This window comes from Rhodnius prolixus, unplaced genomic scaffold (assembly GCF_049639745.1).
Source record: "Rhodnius prolixus isolate KJV_2025 unplaced genomic scaffold, Rpr scaffold_2, whole genome shotgun sequence".
Taxonomy (NCBI): Eukaryota; Metazoa; Arthropoda; class Insecta; order Hemiptera; family Reduviidae; genus Rhodnius; species Rhodnius prolixus.
Window position 1 is genome coordinate 6758674 of NW_027411592.1, and position 20946 is coordinate 6779619.

A 20946-nucleotide genomic window follows, 5' to 3' on the forward strand; every position below is an offset into this window, starting at 1 on the left:
TACTTTTTGGTGACTGATTCAATAATCTCAAAAGATGAACAAATATTGTCATATATTTTCAGTATTTGTTACATGTCGGATTCCTCTCCGATCAATTTTAAACGTCAGAGGAGTTCACCAGGGGATTCTGATAAGACTTTAAAAAAAAAAAAATACAGCTAATATGGCTGATTATAATTCTTCTGAATTTGCTGCGGCAATAAGGGCGGTGATGACCGGATTGCTTGACGAAAAACTGGCACCTGTTGCTACGAAAGAAGATATTGCTTTGCTCAGAATCGATATTACAGAACTCAAGGAGGAAAATGCTCGACTTAAGGCGGAAATAGAATCTTTAAAGGCTTTAAGTACTAAATCAGATTCTAGAATTGAGGAATTAGAGTTAGCTTCTCGCAGAAACAATTTAATTTTTAAAGGGGTGACTTATTCTCCGTCGGCCGATCTCAACTCTACAATTGGTCATTTCTGCCGAGATTTACTGAAGGTTGACGTTTCATCGGATCAATTCAATGTTATTCCTCTAGGAAATGTTACTAGTAAACCTAATAGACCTCTGTTGGTGTCTTTCCTGCGCCTTCAAGACAAGATTAAGGTTCTTAACTGCACTAGAATTTTGAAAGGTACAGGTTTTGTTGTTCATCAAGATCTCCCAGAGGCCACCCGGAAGAAGCGTTCTAATCTTCTTCTGCTGAGGAGAGAAATTATGAGACTGAACAATCAGATTGGTGTGGGAGTCCGCACAAACTACTTACTGGTGGATGGCTGTAAATTCTTTTGGTCAGATCAAGATGGCTTACGTTTTGCTGGTGGTGATGGCACTCAAAAATTAAGCAGTTTAGTGAAGGTTAACCTTCACGGTTTTATCGCAGCTCTACTAACTGGCAATCTTCCTAAAGATTACTTTTCATCTGCATGCCAAAATGCTACTGGGTCATCTTTACTGCCTGCAGTACCTTCTGCTACTTCCTGAGATCCTCCTGCCGTCTGCAACGGAGGCTATTCTTCAAAGAGTCTTGTTCGGCCTATCTCTATTATTTCTTATAATGTCTCCGGGTTACGATCAAAAATTCTTAATTCAGATTTTTTGCATTTAATTAGAAACTTTGATATTTTTATTCTGATTGAAACTTTTATAATAGAAGATTCTTTTGGTTTGTTTAATAAATATTTTCCAGAACATAAGTTGATTTGGGAGTCAGCTATTAGACTATCTAACCGTGGGCGAGCTAGTGGGGGTAAATTAATTGGGGTGAGGAATTCCCGTGCTAATATTCGTGTTTCTTATTCAGCCGGACATCCTCACATCTGTTTGCATAACAATGATAATACGGTCATTAAGTTATTGCCGGTCTATCTGAATTGTGGTAATTGGGAAAATGACTTCGCTGCTCTTTGTGATTTTTGTGAAAACTGCCCCGCTGAAAATATGATTTTGATAGGAGACTTTAATGTTAGGATTGGCAGTTCTCAGCTTCTTCCGGATGATTTAACACTTAACAATCCTAATTGCAATTCAATTAGAATATCAAAAGATACATCGCTTAATTCCGCCGGTACTAAATTTATTAATTTTTGTGATGAAAATGATCTTGTGATTTTGAATGGGCGCTTTGTTGATGATTTTGAGGGTGAGTTTACTTTTGTTGGCCCAATGGGCTGTTCGGTAAACGACCTTTGTTGCGTATCGTACGACTGCCTACCCCAGGTGGAACGTTTTTCTGTTTTGAGTGAGACCTTCTCTGACCATTTACCTCTTTCTGTGTATGTTAACTTACATGAAGCCAGTAATGATCCTTTACCTTTGTTGCCTCAGCTGATTTGGTTGGACTCTGCCCTAGATGTTTATCGCGCTAATCTTGAAGTCGCTCTTACTTCTATAAATCAATTTCCTGAAAATGCTCAAGATTATGCGGATGCCATCACTAGCTGCATTAAAAAAGCGAGTCCCATACCATCTTGTTCTGCCTCCTTTATAAAAAGCTACCAGAAAAAGCCCTGGTTTAATTTTAAGTGTTTGAGAGCAAGATCCAGATCATTTAGGTGTCTTAATTTATTTCGTAAAACTAATTCCATAATTGCCAAAGATGCCTATTTACAAGCAAAAAAGGATTATGTTGTAATATGTACAGCACAAAGAAAGGAATATTTTTCAGCTCTTTGTGATAAGTTTGTAGCTGCCTCGGACTCCAAACAATTTTGGAAATTGGTTAATTGTTTTCGTCGTAAGAACTTTATTATAGGGTCTGATTTGTCTGTGGATAAGTTAATGTCTCACTTCAAAACTCTTCTCAATCCTCCTGTAGTATCTGTTCCTTCCTATGCTGAACCATCTCTGTTCTCTCCCACTTTAGATTCTCCTTTCTCCAGTGATGAGCTGCTTACCATAACTTCTAATCTTAGGCGTAACAAGGCTCCCGGGCCTGATCGCATAACTTACGAGTTTTACAGGTATGCCCCTACTGTATTTCTTGATAAACTTTTGGCTTTTTTTAACTATATTTATGAGCGGAGCGATATTCCTCCATCTTTTGGCAAATCCATAATTTTTCCACTCTATAAAAAAGGGAATATTAGTGATGTTACGAACTACAGAGGCATCTCCTGCTTAGATACCGTGGCAAAAATTTTTACCTCATTGTTGCTCGCCCGTTTAAATCAGTTCGTGTCCGAAGGCAACTTGTTGACCGAATTTCAGTCAGGCTTTAGGCGTGGTTATTCTGCTTTGGATAACATATTTATTTTAACAAACTTAGTAAATCTTAAGCTCTCTGCGAAGGGTCGGAAAATTTATTGTTTTTTCATCGACCTTAAGTCAGCCTTCGACACTATTAACCACTCTTCTTTGTTTTTGAAGTTATTTAACTTGGGCGTCTCTTCCAAGTTTATAAGGGCTTTAAAAATGTTATACTCCTTTGCAGCTTCCTCAGTCCGTTGTTCAGACAGAATATCCAATTTTTTTAAAGTTGGATCAGGAGTGAGACAAGGATGTCTTTTGAGTCCCATTCTGTTTGCACTCTTCATAGACGATTTGCCATCGCTTCTGGAGGGTGGGGTACTTATCGGTGACACAAAAATAAAAATTCTGCTTTATGCTGATGATATTGTGCTCATCTCCGATAATCCAGTAACACTCCAGAGAAATATTAATATTTTAGAGGTATACTGTAACCAGTGGAATCTCTCTGTCAATTTACAGAAGTCAAAAATAATTATTTTTCGAAAAGGCGGTAGGTTTGCTTCTTCGGAAAAGTGGACATATAGGGGTGAAAGAATTGAGGTGGTCAACAGATATAAATACCTTGGAGTAGTTTTGACTCCTCGTCTTTCCTTCCTTCCCCACCTAGAAGACAGAGTATCACAAGCAAAAATAGGCATAAACAGAGTTTGGTCAAACTTCATTCTGAATAGAAATGTACCTTTAAGCTCCAAGTACCGGGTGTTCGGCAGTATATCGCGTGCAGTTGTGTGCTATGGAGCCCAAGTATGGGGTTTTCAGTCGTACGATGTGCTGGAAAAATTTCAGAGATTTTTCATCAGGAAATTGTTCTCCCTACCTTCATCCTCTCCTAATTATATGTTAGCAATAGAAACAGCTATGGAACCTCTGGAGTGTTTCACACTTCATTTACACCTTAAATATTGCCTCAAGGTACTCTCTCTCCCGGATTGTAGACTGCCTAAGAAGGTGGCGCTTGAGGTTATAAAGGGGGGATCTTACTGGTTTAAGCACTGGCTCACCCTATCACGAACATATTCTTGCCAATTTAACGGTAGTTTAGACGATCTTTCGAAGTGGGGTAGCCAGCTTTCTCCTTTGAGATCTAAGATTTGTGTAGCTCATCTCGAACAGTCTGTGAGTCGAGCGGTTGCTTCAGATAGATTCCTTTTATATAGGTTTCTATTAAGTGAGTATAGGGACCAGGTTACGGCCTCATTATCGCACGATCTTTCCTTCAATGAAGTGCGCTGGTTATTTAAACTAAGGGGTGAACTTTTATTCTTGAATTTCAGACCTTGGCTCGAAAGAGACTCTGATCTGGAAAGGTGTCAACTTTGTAATTCTGGTAGGTCGGAAGATATGTATCATTTCCTTGGAGAATGTCCCCTTTTGGCAGAATTTCGTTTACTCTATTTTAATAAGCACACTCTCTCGAGAGCTGATGTGGTTTCTTTTTTATCAGGCCAAGAACATCCCCGTCCTTTGCTCCAGTTCGCTCGCCTTGCCTGGAAGGTTAGGTATGGTTGGATATCTGACTCTAATTAGTTTTTGTGTGGCCTTATTTATTTCTCTCTCTCTCTTTCTTTCTTTTTTTTTTGTTTTTTATTTCCCTTTTTATATCTCAACTAGTTTGTATTTTCTAGGCGTGATTTTCATTTTTGTATATTTGTATGTAATTATTGTTTTTTTAAATAACTCTTTATTTCATTTATATTTTTGGATTAATTATTTACTTATTTGTTATTATTATTTTTTTTTTTTTTATTATTTGTTTTTTACCTTTTTATTTTATTATACTGGTTTGATTTATTTATTTGTAGTTTAATTTGTTTAGTTACAAGAAGAAAAATTAATTACTTTTGCAGTGAACTCTGGCAGACGGCTAAAGCCATTGCTAGTATATTTTGTATATATTATCTAATGTAAATTACTTTTTCAAAAATAAATATTATTATTATTATTATTATTATTATTATTTTCATTATTTCATTATTTTTTATTTTTGCCCAGCTTTAGTCCTAGGGACTAGGTCACCTTCAGGGCTTTTGCCATTGACAATTATAATATTTTTTGAGATTATTACATATAAGGTTGTTGTGTCTTCTGTCTTATCTGTTTTGGGACTGCATTTATAATAAAATGTACTGTATTAAATATTTTCATAATATTATGGATCATGTGTCAATAACAAAGATATTAATGGCATTCACACTGAATGGTTGATTCATACTTACCAAGTGGTACCGTATGTTTCCCCAACCCATCGCGGACCGGGTGATTCAATAACCGTTAAAGGATAGAATGCGAATTTAATTTAAAAACCGTAAAATAATAAAAAAGAGCTGTTCTATTGAGTTTTATTTGTTTAGAAATAAATTTTCCGTAGCAATACTAAATCGAATCGGTTTGGCACATTGTTATTCCAGCCGAAACTTTAAACAGCACTGGCGGCACTGCTGGTTTTGATATTGACCTGTTCCTGGGATGGGGACTGCATGAAGAAGTAGCGCTTGCGCCGGCCTCCAAGCTAATGCACAGGATACGAAACTCTACTAGCAGGGGTACATTTCAAGGAAGCTGTGTTGTCAAGGGAAAATCTTTTATAGGGGCATGAAAATTTGAATATTTACTTTTTTACAGGGGGGAAAAAACACGTTGACTTCTACTTAGCTTGAAATATTGTAAGCGTGACAAATTTTCGATATTAATACCAATACCAATAACAAGATTGATAAGGTGTGAATTATGAGGGTAACTGATGGTTAATGAAGTTAGCATATGTTATTTTTTCTAAGATATACGGTTCACACTTCTTAGGGCTTAATTATCTAATGAAAAGAGAGAAACAACACCATCGTACGAATAACTGACAGCTGCAAGGGCTATTGGTATCAGAACGAAAGTAGTATTTAGAGAAGAACGGAAAGATGAAATTAGAGAAAGGAGAAACCCTCTTCACTTAATCAGGCCGCAGGTGGGAGAAGGATTCTAGTTGAAATCTGATTTAATTTTTATTATTATAGACAATTTTTTTAATTGCACAAACATTTTAACAAGAGGAATTTTAAACAAAACATTTCCTACTTTGTTGAAAATTACATAAAATTCGTCGTTAACGTATATATGCATATTACATAGAAATTGTGAACGTCATCTACAATCTTCAAAATCTTATTCAAATTAAAACATGCAGGGAGAAAGTACAGGGGAGCTGCCTTTTATAAATATGGAAGCGGGTAAAAAAACGGGGGAATGAAGCAGTGGAGGTTTAAAATTCACACCGAAATCGGAACGGACGGCCTTGACGTAAATGGGAACTTGAGCATTGGCATTATTAAAAATAGAAGGGCATTAAACACTTAAAATATATTGTAAATCAATATTAAATTTTGGAAACTATTTAGTGCCATAATCAAATTATTCATACTTCAAGAAAACTGCTTGTCTACTTAAAATAGATTATAGATACAACATATTGCTAGGATTTGTTGTGTTCCTCAGAAATTCTAAAGTAATACAGGAAAAGTTGTTACCGAGGGCTTTTAAATAGAAGAACAGCGGCCAACTAGAGAAATATCACCTGTTACTGACGGTTGGAAACCCTCTGAGATGAGGATAATTTTGTTTGTGCGATTGCATGCGCATATGAGCGATTAACCACAGTGCAACGTGCAGCTCAATTATTAAGTCGGAAGGAAAGTTTAGATGCTTTTTACATGTATACTTGAACAATTCTGAGTGAAAGATTTTCTTGATACCGCATGACTGGGAGACTATCAAAGAAGCAGTTTTGTGAGTTCGCGCCAGGACAAAACGCTGCCGAGAGAGATTAGGGTACTAGAAAGACAAATACAGAAAAATCGAACTTCAGCGGAGTACATTAACATTCCATTCTTATAAACTTGTATTATACTGTTCTTTGGACCATATAATATTTTAAAACTGGACTTTAGAGGCTAATGTTTAAACCATTCGTCAAAATGTTATCGCATGGACTCTTAATTAAAAAGCGCCACCCACTAGTTATATTTTCTCACATCTGCTTTACATGGACGATAAAACTAACCCATGAGAAACTGCTAAAATTGATTCGAGAGGCGCAGGTCTTCAACACTAATATCAAAATGGCTTTAGGGCTAGAAGGAAACATAAGAGTCTACGAACGAGTGTGAACCGTACCAATATCGTTGGATTCAACAATCTAGGAGCATTGATCATCACGAGATAAAGAGAAATTTTCTCACAGATGCTCTCTACTGCTCAAATCAGAGCTCAGAGGAGTTAACTTCACTCGATCTATTACATATATGCAATTCTCATATTCTTACGATATCTTAGTCCGACACAGACTTGGAGAATTTACAGCAAACTATACGAGTACAATATGAGAAAGCACTGCAGACATCACATGTAAGCCAGCAGTGTCAATTTGACCAAAGGAGTGGGAGATTTGTTTTATATTGCAGCACATAATTCGCTCGTGCGAAAGTTTGGTACATCAGATTACCTTCATCGAGACAAACCGGTGTCCAAAATTATCCATCAGAAGTTAGCTCGAAAATTGGGGTAATTAATGGAAATGTGCCTTACTAAAGACGTAGCTCTAACCTGTGCTTGAGTGTGATAGGCTCAGATTGCACTAGGACCCAACTGAATGCTTCTCTAAAAAAAACTTCTCATACCTCCTAATATTTTACAATAAATATCTCTTGAAACAAATTTTTAGTAAGAAATTTTATTTACTAACTTTGGCTTTAGCTGCGACCAAATTAAGCTGAGCAGTTTTCATCTCGTATCTCTTCATTGAGATGTCTTCTTGAATTTCATTCGCCTTATTGTACAAGTTGGATTCGATACTCCTGTAGCAAAAACAAATTGCATATTAATCTAGTTACATCATGTGTACACTTAATTTCAAAAAAGATGCACCCTTATCAATTCTTAATGTTCTTAACTTATTCATTTTTTAAAAATTATAATTTACAATATATTTTGTAAAAATTTAAGGTAGATTTGATTAAGAAAGAAAACTGTTTTCGAGGGAAGTTGGACGTGGAACCTTATACTACATAAAATATTATATATAGAAATAATTCATAAATCAACTTCAATAAGTAATTTCAAACAAAAGCTGTTTAATCTGAGGGAGGGGAATCAACAAATTTTCATACAGCTCTTGTTAGCAAAGTATTTAATTCTACTAATCTCTATATTGTAAAAAACGAACAAAATATTTATTAAAAGAGCAATCCAATGAAAACCCTTTAAAATATTAAGGAAAAAAGTTTTTAACGAATTTTACTGGGTTTCATTAAGCAGCACTACTTAAGTATTCGTCGCTTTATTGTTTCAAATAATTTTTTAACGCAGATCTCTATTTCACGCCTAAAACAAAAAAATTGACCCTTCCTCAATTCTCCAAAAAAATCAATCACCAAAAAGTACGGTCGATAACAGAACAATCAATTCTACAAGTTGTAGTAAGTAGTAAGTTGTGCTTGTGTGTGTAATGTTGTACGAGAATATATGTATGCTCTATACTATCGGCAAAACGAAAGAACGAAAAATTTATCATCAATTTTATTTTTATGTTTCCTTTTTCTTAAAAGACTCCCGCTAGTTACAAAAATATCCGCTAGAAAGCAAGCATATCTACTTTCTACACGAAAGTTTATTAGCATTAATGTTGCAATGAGAAAACTTACAAAATTATATTAGTAGAATCTAGAATATTCATAATCTAATTTTAAAAATCGCTAACACAATTGTGCTTTGGTGTTTAGAACATTTCAGTTCACATTAAAACAGTTATTTACATAAAAAGAACAATCCCTTGAAACTGATTTATTTTTAATTTTATTCTTACAATCTTTCAGTTTGAAATAAATTAGTAAATAACGACAAATAATCGTAAATAAGGTAAATTAGGTCATCCTTCCAAGCCGCTTAGTTTTATTCCTGTTTAACCCACTCCTGTAGTATTAACCCTCAGTTTCGTTTAATTGGGTGTTTCTTCTCCTACGAGACACAGAAGCTATTTCGTTTATAAATAGAACATCCTAAGAAATGATATCCTGCATGCTCAAGCGACCCAGGCGTCCCAATAATCCGCAATTATCCCTGCTAGCACAACTACCATATACTTATTAGTGATAAAACTATATAGGAAGAAGTGGGATTGATCGGGAATCAATCCTGGGTTCTTGGTGTTTGAGTGAGAGGCTCTACATTCAAATCTTTGATTACTGAGAACGTTTGCGGCATTTTATCCAGCTTTTCCGATGAAAATATTTCTCAACTAAAACAGAGTATAAGCATCCTGACTGGAAAAAGTAGTGTTGATATACAGTTTAAACGGTCGTAAAGAACCCAAACATTCAAAATGAACGTCATTCTTGTTGTTCCTTCAAACATACTTCATTCTCTTAGGTGCATGGGTCAACGCGCAGGATTTATACGATCTCTTCTGAATGGACTCCGAATGAATTTGAAGAAGCTTTTTGAGTCTTCAAGTCGGTTTGTGGTTTGCTTTAACAGCGGCTAGCTGACACATACCAAAGTTTGGAAATATTTTTGTAACGAAGCATATAGAAACTGGAAGCAAAAGAAAAATTGTCTTAATAAGAAATTCTAATTAAACATCGAATTCTCGTACAGGAGTACAAAAACGAAACGCTTAACCATGAAAGAAAAATAAATAAGTTAATAAACGTTACTTTTGAGGTGCTTAGCATTATGAAATGTTTACTCCTGTGGAACAAAGTGCCAAAGGCTTATTTGATTTTTGCTAATTCATCTTCCTTGACTATTGAAGCTGTTTCTGATTATTTATTTTATTTCTGGAAACGGAAGTATAAATTTCTGGATCGGATAGCTTGAATATGTGAGATTTATCAGCTTGATTAGCTCAAACAAGTAATCAAGTTTTATTCTTGAATGAGTTGAATTAATTTTTAATTGTCTTTACAGAATTAACATAGATGGTTTGTGAAAAAAAAAAAAAATTAAGATGAAGGTATCCTTGAAAAAACATTGAGGATGAATAAAACTAAGGAAACAACCTAATAATCTGCGAAGGTGAACTTTGGTGAACGATCAACGAAAACAACGACAACCTTGAATTACTTTATGAGTCGTAAAGAGTTAGGTTTAATTGAGAGATAAATTTATAGCATTCCCACTATCATTTCAGGAGACAATTTAGAATTACATAATTCTTATTACTTAGAAGTTTTATAACTATAATTGGGTTGGATATAAAATTTTGCATATTTTAATGAAAGTAAATAAATTAAAATAATTGAAAAAGAAAGAAAAAGTAAAGATGAACGAAATTTTATCAGCAGAAAAAGTTTGACAAAAAGGTCATTCGGTTACTGATGCAGCAACAATTCAATTTGCATTCCTGAATGGAATTCGTATGTATGTAAATTAGGGTAATTTGAGATATCGTTTTCATACGCTTAATCCTATAATCACAAATGCTTTGTTTAGTAACAAAGAAAAAATAATAGCAAACCAAAAATACAGTTAGCAAAATTGTTATTAAATAAATTATTATTTATACAAATAGGAGTAGTACCTTAATTGAAACTACTTCATTACCAGAAATTAAAAATTTGATCGCCAATAATAATTAATTCTCAACTTAACAATAATGTACCTTTGTTGTATCCTCAACATCGTGGTTAGTGAATCTTGGAGGTGTTGAATCTGAGCTGTAAGATCGTCAGTTTCTGCTTGCAACCCTTCGTAAGCTTGACCAATCTGTATACTGGCTGGCTTGTCAAACACTAAAGCGTTCTTTAATTGCACTACGTTGGTTTCCTGCAATTTCCATACAAATTTGAAAATATTTTTTTTATTATTTTAAAATAAAATAAAAAAATTATTCTTCGTTAAAGATTATTTCGGAATTTCAGAACTGAAAAAAGACAATTGCAAAAGTCTTTCAATCCCAACCCAATCAAAATATTACGTTATATAGTACTTTCAATTTAGTACTATAGTATTTAATACAGTATTATAGTACTTTTACTGGTGAGAAACACCAGGTTTTCCAGAGTTTAAACTCTTCCTGAGTTTGCCATCAGTTTGTTGATTAGTGTACCTCTCGTTCTCGCAAACTTAGTAGAAGCTACAATATAAGGTGGAAGAAGCTCGATGGCTGAAAGATATTTGCACAAATACTTTCTCAATAGCCTACACGAGAGCGTTATTAAGCCCATGAAGTCATCAAAAAACCTTAGATTTCATCTTCAAACTCTTGATTACAATTTTAAGGACCAAAGCTAAAAGTATTCAATACCAGAACTTAATAGAGCCTAAAACACAGTAGGGATCACATAGAATACTGTTAACTGACGTTCATTAAGAAAAGAAACGGTAAGATTTATAGAAAGTCTAAATTATCCAAGAAAAAGAGGAATTGGCCGCTTACTCGTACAACCAGTTTTCAGCTCAAATTGTTTTCTCTTCTAGTGAGAAAGTTGCTGGGCTTACAAAAAGATCTAGCAAGCTGTTGACAAAAAGCCGCTATTTTTTGTTTACTTGCTTGGCGTACTAGACCAACCCTATATATACAATATTTTGTACAAATGGGCTTAATCTAATCAAAATTGGAGGACTACTAACAAAACCAACATGGCAAAAATATTTACAATTCTATCCTCTGGTATGTAGATTAGAAAAACATATTGAAGGAAGATAAGACACAACGATCTTATGAAATTTAGTAAAGTAAATAATCGCCTATTTTTTCAGGTGGGGCTTAATGTCCAACTACCAATTTGGTGTCGTGGACGGAGGCGACTAGCAAACATACTTTACTATAAATTTCTTTTATTAACCATTAAATAAAATCCAAGGACTGGGAATCGAACCCAGTACCACAATACATATTAGCTTTACTGGTCTTGCCTCTAACCGCTCGGCTACCGTGGCGCCTCTTAAGTTACCAGAGACGGATATTGCAAGGAGTACCAAGTACTTAAATGCATCATTCCGAGAGAGTAATAATTACTCACCCCTGACTGATAAAAATGCTTTTATGAAATATATTTAAAATGTGATTATATTAGAAAATAAAGTGATTAGTAAAGTAGTCTAAAACTTTTCTACGTCACACTATAGTACAATTCTTACTTCTTGCTAGAAGTAAGTTAAGTTGCAGTTTAACGATTATGTCAAGTTATCGGCATTGTGTATGTGCCATAAATAACAATCCATCTGAAAATTAAATGAGCAAGATAGCTCATTTAATTATTATTCGGGATTGACACTGTTGTCGCCGGCGATTTTCAGGTTTCAGTGTAAATCTGACGACATTATTCATACAATTTTCTGATATTCGCAATTCTCTCTGAAATGACTGAAAGGACTTCGCGAATAAGGTTCATTTAAAGAACTATAGTTAGGTAGAACTAGAACTTCATGAAAAGAGCAAAGTAGGTTGATAGATCCTAGCTGCCTGCGATGGCTTAATGCCAGGTGCTTACTGGGAATCTGCAACTGAAGAGCAGCTGCATTTGGTCAAGAATGGCAAAGACTAATTTAGGAGGCCAACTCTCAGAATTTATGATGATAAATTGAATTATTTGTTATATATGACACGGCAGACATGAAAACGAAAACGTTACGGGTAATTGAGAATCTGCTACTTTATGAATCCAAAACACTGTGAAGAAAAAGCGAAAATTAAAAACCGAAAGTTCTTTAACTTGGATCTCCCTCTCAGGAAGCTTGAAGGGGGAATTAAACGTCATGACTAATCCCATCTATTTCTGGTAAGAAACATTAAAGTGTAAATTACACATTGACAGGTTTCATCAGAAACTATTGTACAATATTGACAGAGCTACCACGGCTTCGCTACTGAGAACAGATTCTCATTACTTATGAATGTTGAATATTGAATGTTAGAAGAATAATGAATAATACTGAATGGATCATGTATTTCACTCATGGAACACTTTTGAACTTTTTCGATTTTATGAGGAATGAAAAAGGTTCAAATAAATTGGCTATATTCAACTAATGTCCTTTTCAGAAGACTTCATATTTCAGTTCAACACGAGCTAAAGGGCTAGCACGTCACCAAATAATACGTAAATAAAAACTGCAGTTTATACAAGCGTAGTAAAAAGTACACTCAACCTGTTATAGCACTAATGATGAAGAAGAAGAACTTAAGAGTGCGAACTAAAAGAAATACAAGACACTAAGTCTAACTGAACTACAACTGGCGAACTCCACTACCAAACTGTGCACGCTAATAGGCGCCAGCAACACGAGCAACATACGCTACAATATAAAGAGCTTCCATTGATTTTCTTTTCCTTGTTGTCATAACAAAAGCTGCTAATATCGATCTATCGAATGTGTATGTTTTTGTTTGTTTTAGCAGATGAAGTTTTCCGCCAATCGTCAACTTACGCTTCTGGGCACACAAGGTTTTTTTTATCTTTTGGGCCAATTTATTTTTTACAAAACATGTTTACTAAAATCATTTACCCACATAATGTACGTCAATCAATAAATCTGTTAAACAAAAAAAAATTGTTTTGCTTCTTCCCATTGAAACTATTAGGAGTTACATCATAGGCGTGGTATCATAATCATAGGCATGATATCCTCCAAGAAATAGCATTTATGAAGCAGGATTGTTAAAAAATTAGCTTAAAACTTAACTAAATAATAAATAATAATAGTATTCTGTTCATGCGCCATAAAACAAGAAACACATAATTTGGATACAGTGGCTCAAATCATGTACTCCCGATGAAAGCCCAGTTTCAAAAATTTGTTGTAATGCTTCCCAATACAATAAGAGCGAAAGTAAAAGAAGAATTTGAATCCAATAACTTCAAATTTATACAATATAAGAGACCACTTTTAATCAAATTAACATATACGTATGTCTTCTAAATCTCAGTAAAATACTATTTTTGACTACAGAGAACTAACTTAACCTGTCTGGACCACAAAAGACATATAAAAAGATCAAAAGAAGTAGGAAAAGATCAAATTGCTTCGAATTTGGCTTGATAGAAGTCTGTAAGAAAATAATTCCTACTTCGAAGGCCTTCACAAAAAAGTATTTATGAGCAGTTAATCTTTAAATTTTCAAGTACTACTTTTAGGTTCAATTATACCAAAGGAATATCAAAATCTCCAAAATCTGATGTGAAACATCCACTCAAACTTTATATTACTGAAATTCAATTTTAATTAAGTAAACTTTACTCTCCTTCCACAAGGAGAGAAAAACTTTGCAAAACCCTGCTAAATCCTTTTATGAACCTTTTAGCTAGAAGCTGTCTCACCTTCAGCCTACATTCCTTTTTCCCTTGTCGTAAAACGGTTTCGTGATAGCAACAGCTAATTCCGGACCACAGAGCGATGCGCTTCTTTATTGCTTTCTGTCCACGACATGTTCCAAGTCCCAGAAAAGAATTAAATTGCTCCTCTGAGTAAAGCTGTCGGTTAACAAGCTTCTTCCACATTCTCCCACTAATCTGGAGCTTCCTCTAGGCCTGACGATCCGAAAAGGTTATCACCAACATGCAATACTATTCAATCGTATCAAAACCTAAATTTTGAAGGCTCTGGCCATGCCTTTAAAAAGAAATCTCTTAGTTAAAACTCTAAAACCAAAAGCTGTAGGTTCTGACAGGCAAGTTTTCCTTTGTCTGGATTGCGGCCCTAATTTAATTTTAAAACGAAATTCCTTATCAAAGTACCTTGGTCTTTCAAGCCCTCCTAGATTCCTTTTATTTATAAACAAAACAACAGAATGTTTGCTAGATTTGCGAATAACCCTGAAAGCAATTCTTCAATGGTATAGTTAGCATCGATGACTTTATGGTTAATTTAATCTTCAAATTTTATCAATGCAAACTGAAGCTTTAAAACCAAAATCTCACCACTCCATGGACGAAAATTTTTAACTTTAACGACCAAGTTTTCAATCATCGTAACATTTCACTTCTAAATTCTAATGTTAACATTATTCCACAAAAAGAAGACTTTCTAATTTCCAGTTTTAACATCGGAGTTAAATCTAATTTTAGATTTACTGAGGTCACAGACGTGGAATTGATTTTCACAGAAGTTAGCTGTTTTATCTCCCTGTTCTTTTTATTATATTATTTTAAGTTTTTATTTAATAGCGGGGTGTTGACCCCGCTAACAGAAACTATAAGTTATAAAATTTGGTGGAATATTAGAATTTGGTAATTCTGGTCTTGTGTTTAGTTCTCGGAAGTTAGTTTTACTGGAATCAGCGAGTAAAAAAACAGAAATTGCAAATTTTGTAAAATGGGTCTAGCAAGTCCTGTCTACTTCGCTAATGTAACTGGGAAACAAATTTTAATAGTATTGCCAAAATGCTTATCAAGTTTATTCATTGCTACAGTGGCGAATTCTACGCGACACCAGGTAGTATTAATGTCCTGTTCTTAGTTTTTTAATTAAGAACGAAATTAGAACTAGATTCTCTTTTTGCTGTGAAAAATTAATTGCGTATTTTCACAATTTGAAAATGTCGTCCATATATTCGATTACAAAAGTTTAATGAGGCTTAATTGGTTGATAACTAAGCTTACATTTCGTAAAAATGTTGACGTTGAGAGGGTGAGAAGTAGCATCCTTTGAGAAATTCGTTCAACTTCATGAAAACTAATCACTTGCCAGTTTGAAAAAGATTATAAATAATATTTATAAAGATACAAATGTTGCCAACGATTCGGTACGTACTCCATTCTCAATTAAACATTTTTCCTGTTCTTTGTAAGTGAATCAGCATAGTACGGAAATAGCGCTGCTTGATTTTGAATAGTGGTTCTTGAAATAGCCGGCCGATGTCAAATTCGAAATATGGGAATTAAATGTAATCCTTATGAAAAACAATCGAAAAAAGTTTGCATACTAACCCTTTATGCTTACTATTCAAAAATCGAGTATGTCACAATAACTTTAACCCTTGTCTAAGCTAACCATTGATGTCCTTCAAATAAACCGCTATCCTTAAAGGAAATAAAACTACATTTCATTTTCATCTCCTCAGAACTCTGACAATGTGAAAAGTGGATCGCGAAGAGATGTTAATCAGAAAGTGCTCTATGATTATTTATTAGCAGAAGGAATATTATTGAGGCAGCCAGGCATCAGCCTTTCATTTTCCTAATAGAGTATTCTTTTCATTCTAAGAAGTTTATTTTTCAGTAAAAAATCAGCTGATGGTCAATAACTACAACTAGTAAATTTTTCAAACAATATTTTAAGACTATAAATAAAAAGTAAATCTTGAGCTAAGATAATGAATTAGATATATTATAGACCATTAAACTGAGAGACTAACTACGATAGTCTGGCCAAAACATTAAATGTCTTTTAATCACCTGTTGTTGGTCGGTTTGTGGAGGAGTGAAGAGTCTGAGTCGGTGACTGGGATGAGGTTGCGTTGGTACGGTCATACTTCTCACTAGAGCAGCTGTATCTCCTCCAGGGTCTACTGCTTTTGATTCTGTCCATACTGTATAGTATCTGCGAGATTGGTCGCCAGCCTGCAAATGTCCGTCCATACTGTCAAACAATTGTTTATATGACAAACATATTTAAGATTTATAATTAATTATAGAAATAAGAACATTTACAACAAGCCTGAGGGTTTAAATTGTTTTTAAAAAATTAATGCATTTTTACAGTTTAGTCAAATTTGCCTGAGATAAATTTTTAGAAAATTTTTGTTTCCTTCGACATTATAAAACCCCAGAATCAGCAACTAAGACGATTTCAATTGATGGCGTGCTTTTGAATAATTCTGACAAAAGAATGTCAGCTCTCCAGGTTTAAATATAATTTTCAGTGGCTTCCGGGTAAACTTTAATTTTTTCTACACTATACAATTTGTTTTAAATAATTATCAATGGTTGAAATCAATTAAATATTAATCTCCAAAAATAAGTACCGAGCTTTCACAATAAGTTGATCATAATAAGCTCTTTCCTTCGCAGGACGAAGTTGATTAACCTGGAGACTCTGCATTGGCTGCAGAAGAAAGAGGAGGAAGTTGGTGTTCTGTTTGCCAGATACCAATCACCAGGTTACGGCGTGTTGGGACCAGAGATCATGTTGCGAAACCGACTGGTGAGTGATATCCTGGATCTTGAAAAGGAGGGAAGACTATCTAATAGGCCTTTCAAGAAGAAAATACAATAAGCCTCATTGGCTGCAATGTCTTGGGATCAGCTTGGACTGCAATAAATAATTAAGTAAAAAGTGGTTAGTCCTCAGGCGGCTCCTTTAAACAATGAAGCAAGCTGAATCTCTCAAAGTGAATAAACTAGCTTCCGCAACCCATTTGTGTTCAAATATCCGCCCATTAATATTTTAATTTGTTGTTCAGTCGGCCAGAAATCGAACTTCTCCTTCAGTTAACAGAAATCTGTCTATAAATTCGTATTAAATATATTTGTGATAGATGAACATAAAAAAGAAAACCAAGAAGTGAAAATAGGAATAATAGCGGTTGGAGTTTCTCTGTTGAAGGTAGTAAAAAAAGGTGCTTGAGATATCTCTGATAGCAGACAGAAAGAGCTCAAATGCTGCTTACTAAAAGAAAACCGATGGGGCGCAGTAAAGCGCTACATTATCACAACTGCAAACAAGAGTACTGCTTCTTTTTTTAAAAACTTCTTTATTGAGAAAATATTTAATTAATCGTTATATCAGCAAAAATGTGAAAGTTTTTAAAAACAATATCATTTTCAATATCTTTTTTTTATATGAGTAAAAGACTGCAAAAAAGTTTTGTTATTAAATTTTTTTTCACGCTTGGTGCATTTTCTTGCTGCATTCTATATCACTGCTCTTTTCTTTAATTACAATATTTGACAGTAATTACTTCACAAGTCAGATATGATGCAAATTCCAGGCACGTTAAACTAGCGATCATAAGGTGTAACAAATGTGAACTTAAATTTTAGTTTCACAGCTTGTCAGCAGAATTTTATTAAAAAATTAATTTAATGAGTGAAATATGTTCACTCATGTTCCACTGCTTACCTATTGACCTTTTCTTACTCTTTCTTTTATATTGTAAACCCGTGCTTGTTGAATTTATTACTTAATTTATACTTAATTACAAAACATTTTCAGACATGACAGGGATGTGTATTCTCCTTCAGTGGCTTTGATACGAAACGATTAGAGGTTGAGGTGGCAATCAGAAGACTGCAACTCTAAAGAATTTAGCCGCAAACGGTAGGTTTAGAACGGGCAGTGTGTTGAAATGAGTAGTAACAAGCCATAAGTTGATTTTTATGTAATGCGCAATATATTCTGCGAGTATACCCTGGCGAACTTGTTCACTACAATTATTACTCAATGGCTGAAATATCGCATACATCTTTTAGACTGGGAGAGAGTGATATCACCCACTTTCTCCTAATCTGCACCCCCACAATTCGAGATATGTCTCTTGGATTTAAGAGACGTGACTGAACAATTTTGGAGGGAATACAGCTTGACCAGTTTAAAGATCTTGTACAAAGGGTGTCTACGGCTTTTTCCAAACCAATCAGCCCTTTCAAAATGGCTCTCAAAAATTGTGGAAAACCGAAACATGATAACTAATCTATAACTTTGGTATTATTTGATTCTTCCCAATGAATTATTACTGGGTAAGAAGGAGTGGTTACCAAATTTGAATTAGACTTTATTAAATGGAGCCGGTCAATTTTTACATATGTTATTTAAAGAGATTTTACTCAGCTCCTTCTAGAAAATAGCAAACACTGAAAAATTTGTAATATTCAATACAAATAGCCTTTAAATTACATAATTCAATTAAAAGCTTTCAATAATATCATTTACTAAGAATAATGTTTCGTACTTAGCAGAACTTTAAATCCCTATTTTCGGAGTAAACCTAATTTAAAAATTTGAATATTTCTTTTTAACAGTGAACAAGTTGAAAAGAATGTGTTTATCTATTCGTGAGAACAAGCTCTTGAACACGTGCTGGAAGTCGGAAGTCTAATTAGAAAGTAAAAAAAAGAAGAAGAAGAAGAAAGTACCTCGAGGACCTAGTTAACTAGAACGGAGCGTACACTCTTCTGCAGAAGGTTACAACAGTGTATACGAGTAATTCCAAAGGCAGAGGTAGGTCAAGTTCAAGTAAAGCAAACAAGAGTTCATAAAATCTTTTACAATATTATAATAAAAGTAAATGCAACACTCACAGTTGAATGAGGGAAAAATCAAAGAGGACACCAACAGTTAGAGGGTTTAGTGATAAGGAGTGCGCGGCATGGTTTATTGTTTTGAAGGAAAATGAATTGATATATTAACTTCACCAAAGGGCCTGTCACTTTCGTTTCTAACTTCTGCAGAGAAAATTGATTCTGGAATTTCTACAGATGTTGTGGGATCGCGCTTCCTGGCATTTCTGTTTATCTTTTACAGTAGGGACTCCTGAATTACCCTATTTATTATTTCTGTCTTATTCTGGACTTTCTCCCATCATTGAAGGACCATTTATCTTTGAATATCTTATACCAGAACCTGCCTTGTGCACATATGTTCGTGGTCTATATGGTCCATGTAACAAATTCAAGGTACATATTTGTTCAAATAGGGTAATCTCTGCGCAAACCTGCGTTCACAAGTTCTGCAGTTAAGTTTTGTTGTCATTTGGCTAATAAAATTCTCATGTGACGTCACTGTTCTGTTATCAATTAAAACACCAAAATTATGAATTCGTTAAAAAAGGCCAGTTTAAATAAATTTTGCTGCCTGCTGTTTGGCGTTAATATACATATATTCGTTTAAACTTTCAGCGAAAATAAAACAATATTGACAAGTAATATAACAATTAACAAGCAAAATAGAATTTTTTTTTTTGCAAAGTAAAAGAAAAAAATTGTATGATAAATAACGTTTAATTGAGTGGTTAATTTTTTGCTGCTTACTCATCTGAAATTACAGCGGAACGTTCTGTGCAAATACTGTGAAAATTTAATTCAAGGTAAATTTCAGTTGGATGGAATAATGAAGTTGTGATGGGTGCCAACTGAAGCAACATAGCAACACGCTGGGATAGACAGCACTCCTTAGTAGCGGCCCATTTTGTTCGGACTTCTCTAAACCCAACAAGGTGGTGTGCATAATTTAGTTTTACTTAGACGCGCTATATACCTACTACAGAATAGAACCATCATCTGAAATACACACATTAATGTAGATTGTGTTTACAGTGGTATACATTTTAGAGCAACAAGCATTTGCAGTTCCTCTTGGTACTTTTTTATATTTCTAAATGGACTTTGTCAAATAATAATCATTTAACATTTTATATAAAAATATAACTAGATACTGTAACAGCAGCGACACTGATCAAATTTTTATTAAAATTAAATGTATTTTTCGTTTCAATTCGCTGATTGCAAAGAAGAAATCATGAGCACATAATTTTAAAGAAACGATTGAAAGATATAATGTGAAAACACTTCATAGCGTTTTTTCATTAGTTTCCCTCACTCCTTGAAGGAAGAAAGTGGATATTGGAATTGGCAGGCTTTAGATTTTGAGTTAACTTGAGAAGTATCCATTTTGAGGGCCATTGTGATCAAAAAGTGTTTTTCACAAATTGGTATATTTTATTTGTACAAATAATTGTGTGTATCCTCCAAAACTCACTTGCAAATTTGCCTGATCGCTTAGTTACCTACATCATTTTGTCTCGTAGGAGACAAAATTCTATTTTTGACTTTTTTATAAACCATCACTAACACAAAATTCTCACACACATTTCCTAATAACTGCTTCATCAGTGTGATTACTTTGACGACCACCGTGACAATTTATTATATAATTTAGGTTTCAAATTATACATTAACCTTTGTCTGACTTTCAGTGAGAAGTTTCTTATTTAATTTGAGTAAAGCTGTTCTCATTTTAGTAAGGCCAATCAGCGCCCTGAGTAATCTTTTTGACAAGTTACCAACTGTTTAGAAGTCACCCTTTTCCCTTTTCAAGACTCTTTGTGGTCACAACACTAGAGGTCAACTTCAACGCTTACGTGGTTAAGGTCACCCAGGCTTTTGTTCAAGACCTTTCTTTCTCGTATTTTGTATGCTTGCATGCAGACTTATGAAACTCATAGCCCCCCATAGTGATGCGATAACTTTATGTCCAATTATTTAGTCTTCTACAAAACAGGTTGA

At 34.3% G+C, this 20946-nt stretch overlaps 1 protein-coding gene across 16 annotated transcripts in view; it reads right to left on the reverse strand.

The window, feature by feature from the left end:
* The window catches only part of Stacl (SH3 and cysteine-rich domain-containing protein), a 235961-nt gene that overhangs the window by 30841 nt on the left and 184174 nt on the right, over positions 1-20946 (reverse strand). For all 16 annotated transcript variants that reach the window (XR_012455220.1, XM_074117456.1, XM_074117457.1 and 13 more), the window contains 3 exons: positions 16120-16284; positions 10383-10546; positions 7467-7578 (listed from right to left, as the gene is read on the reverse strand). Coding sequence is in view for 15 of the 16 variants with exons in the window: in XM_074117456.1 (XP_073973557.1) it covers positions 7467-7578; positions 10383-10546; positions 16120-16284 (441 nt within the window). In the remaining variant the exon portion in view is untranslated. The remainder of the gene's footprint in view (positions 1-7466; positions 7579-10382; positions 10547-16119; positions 16285-20946) is intronic.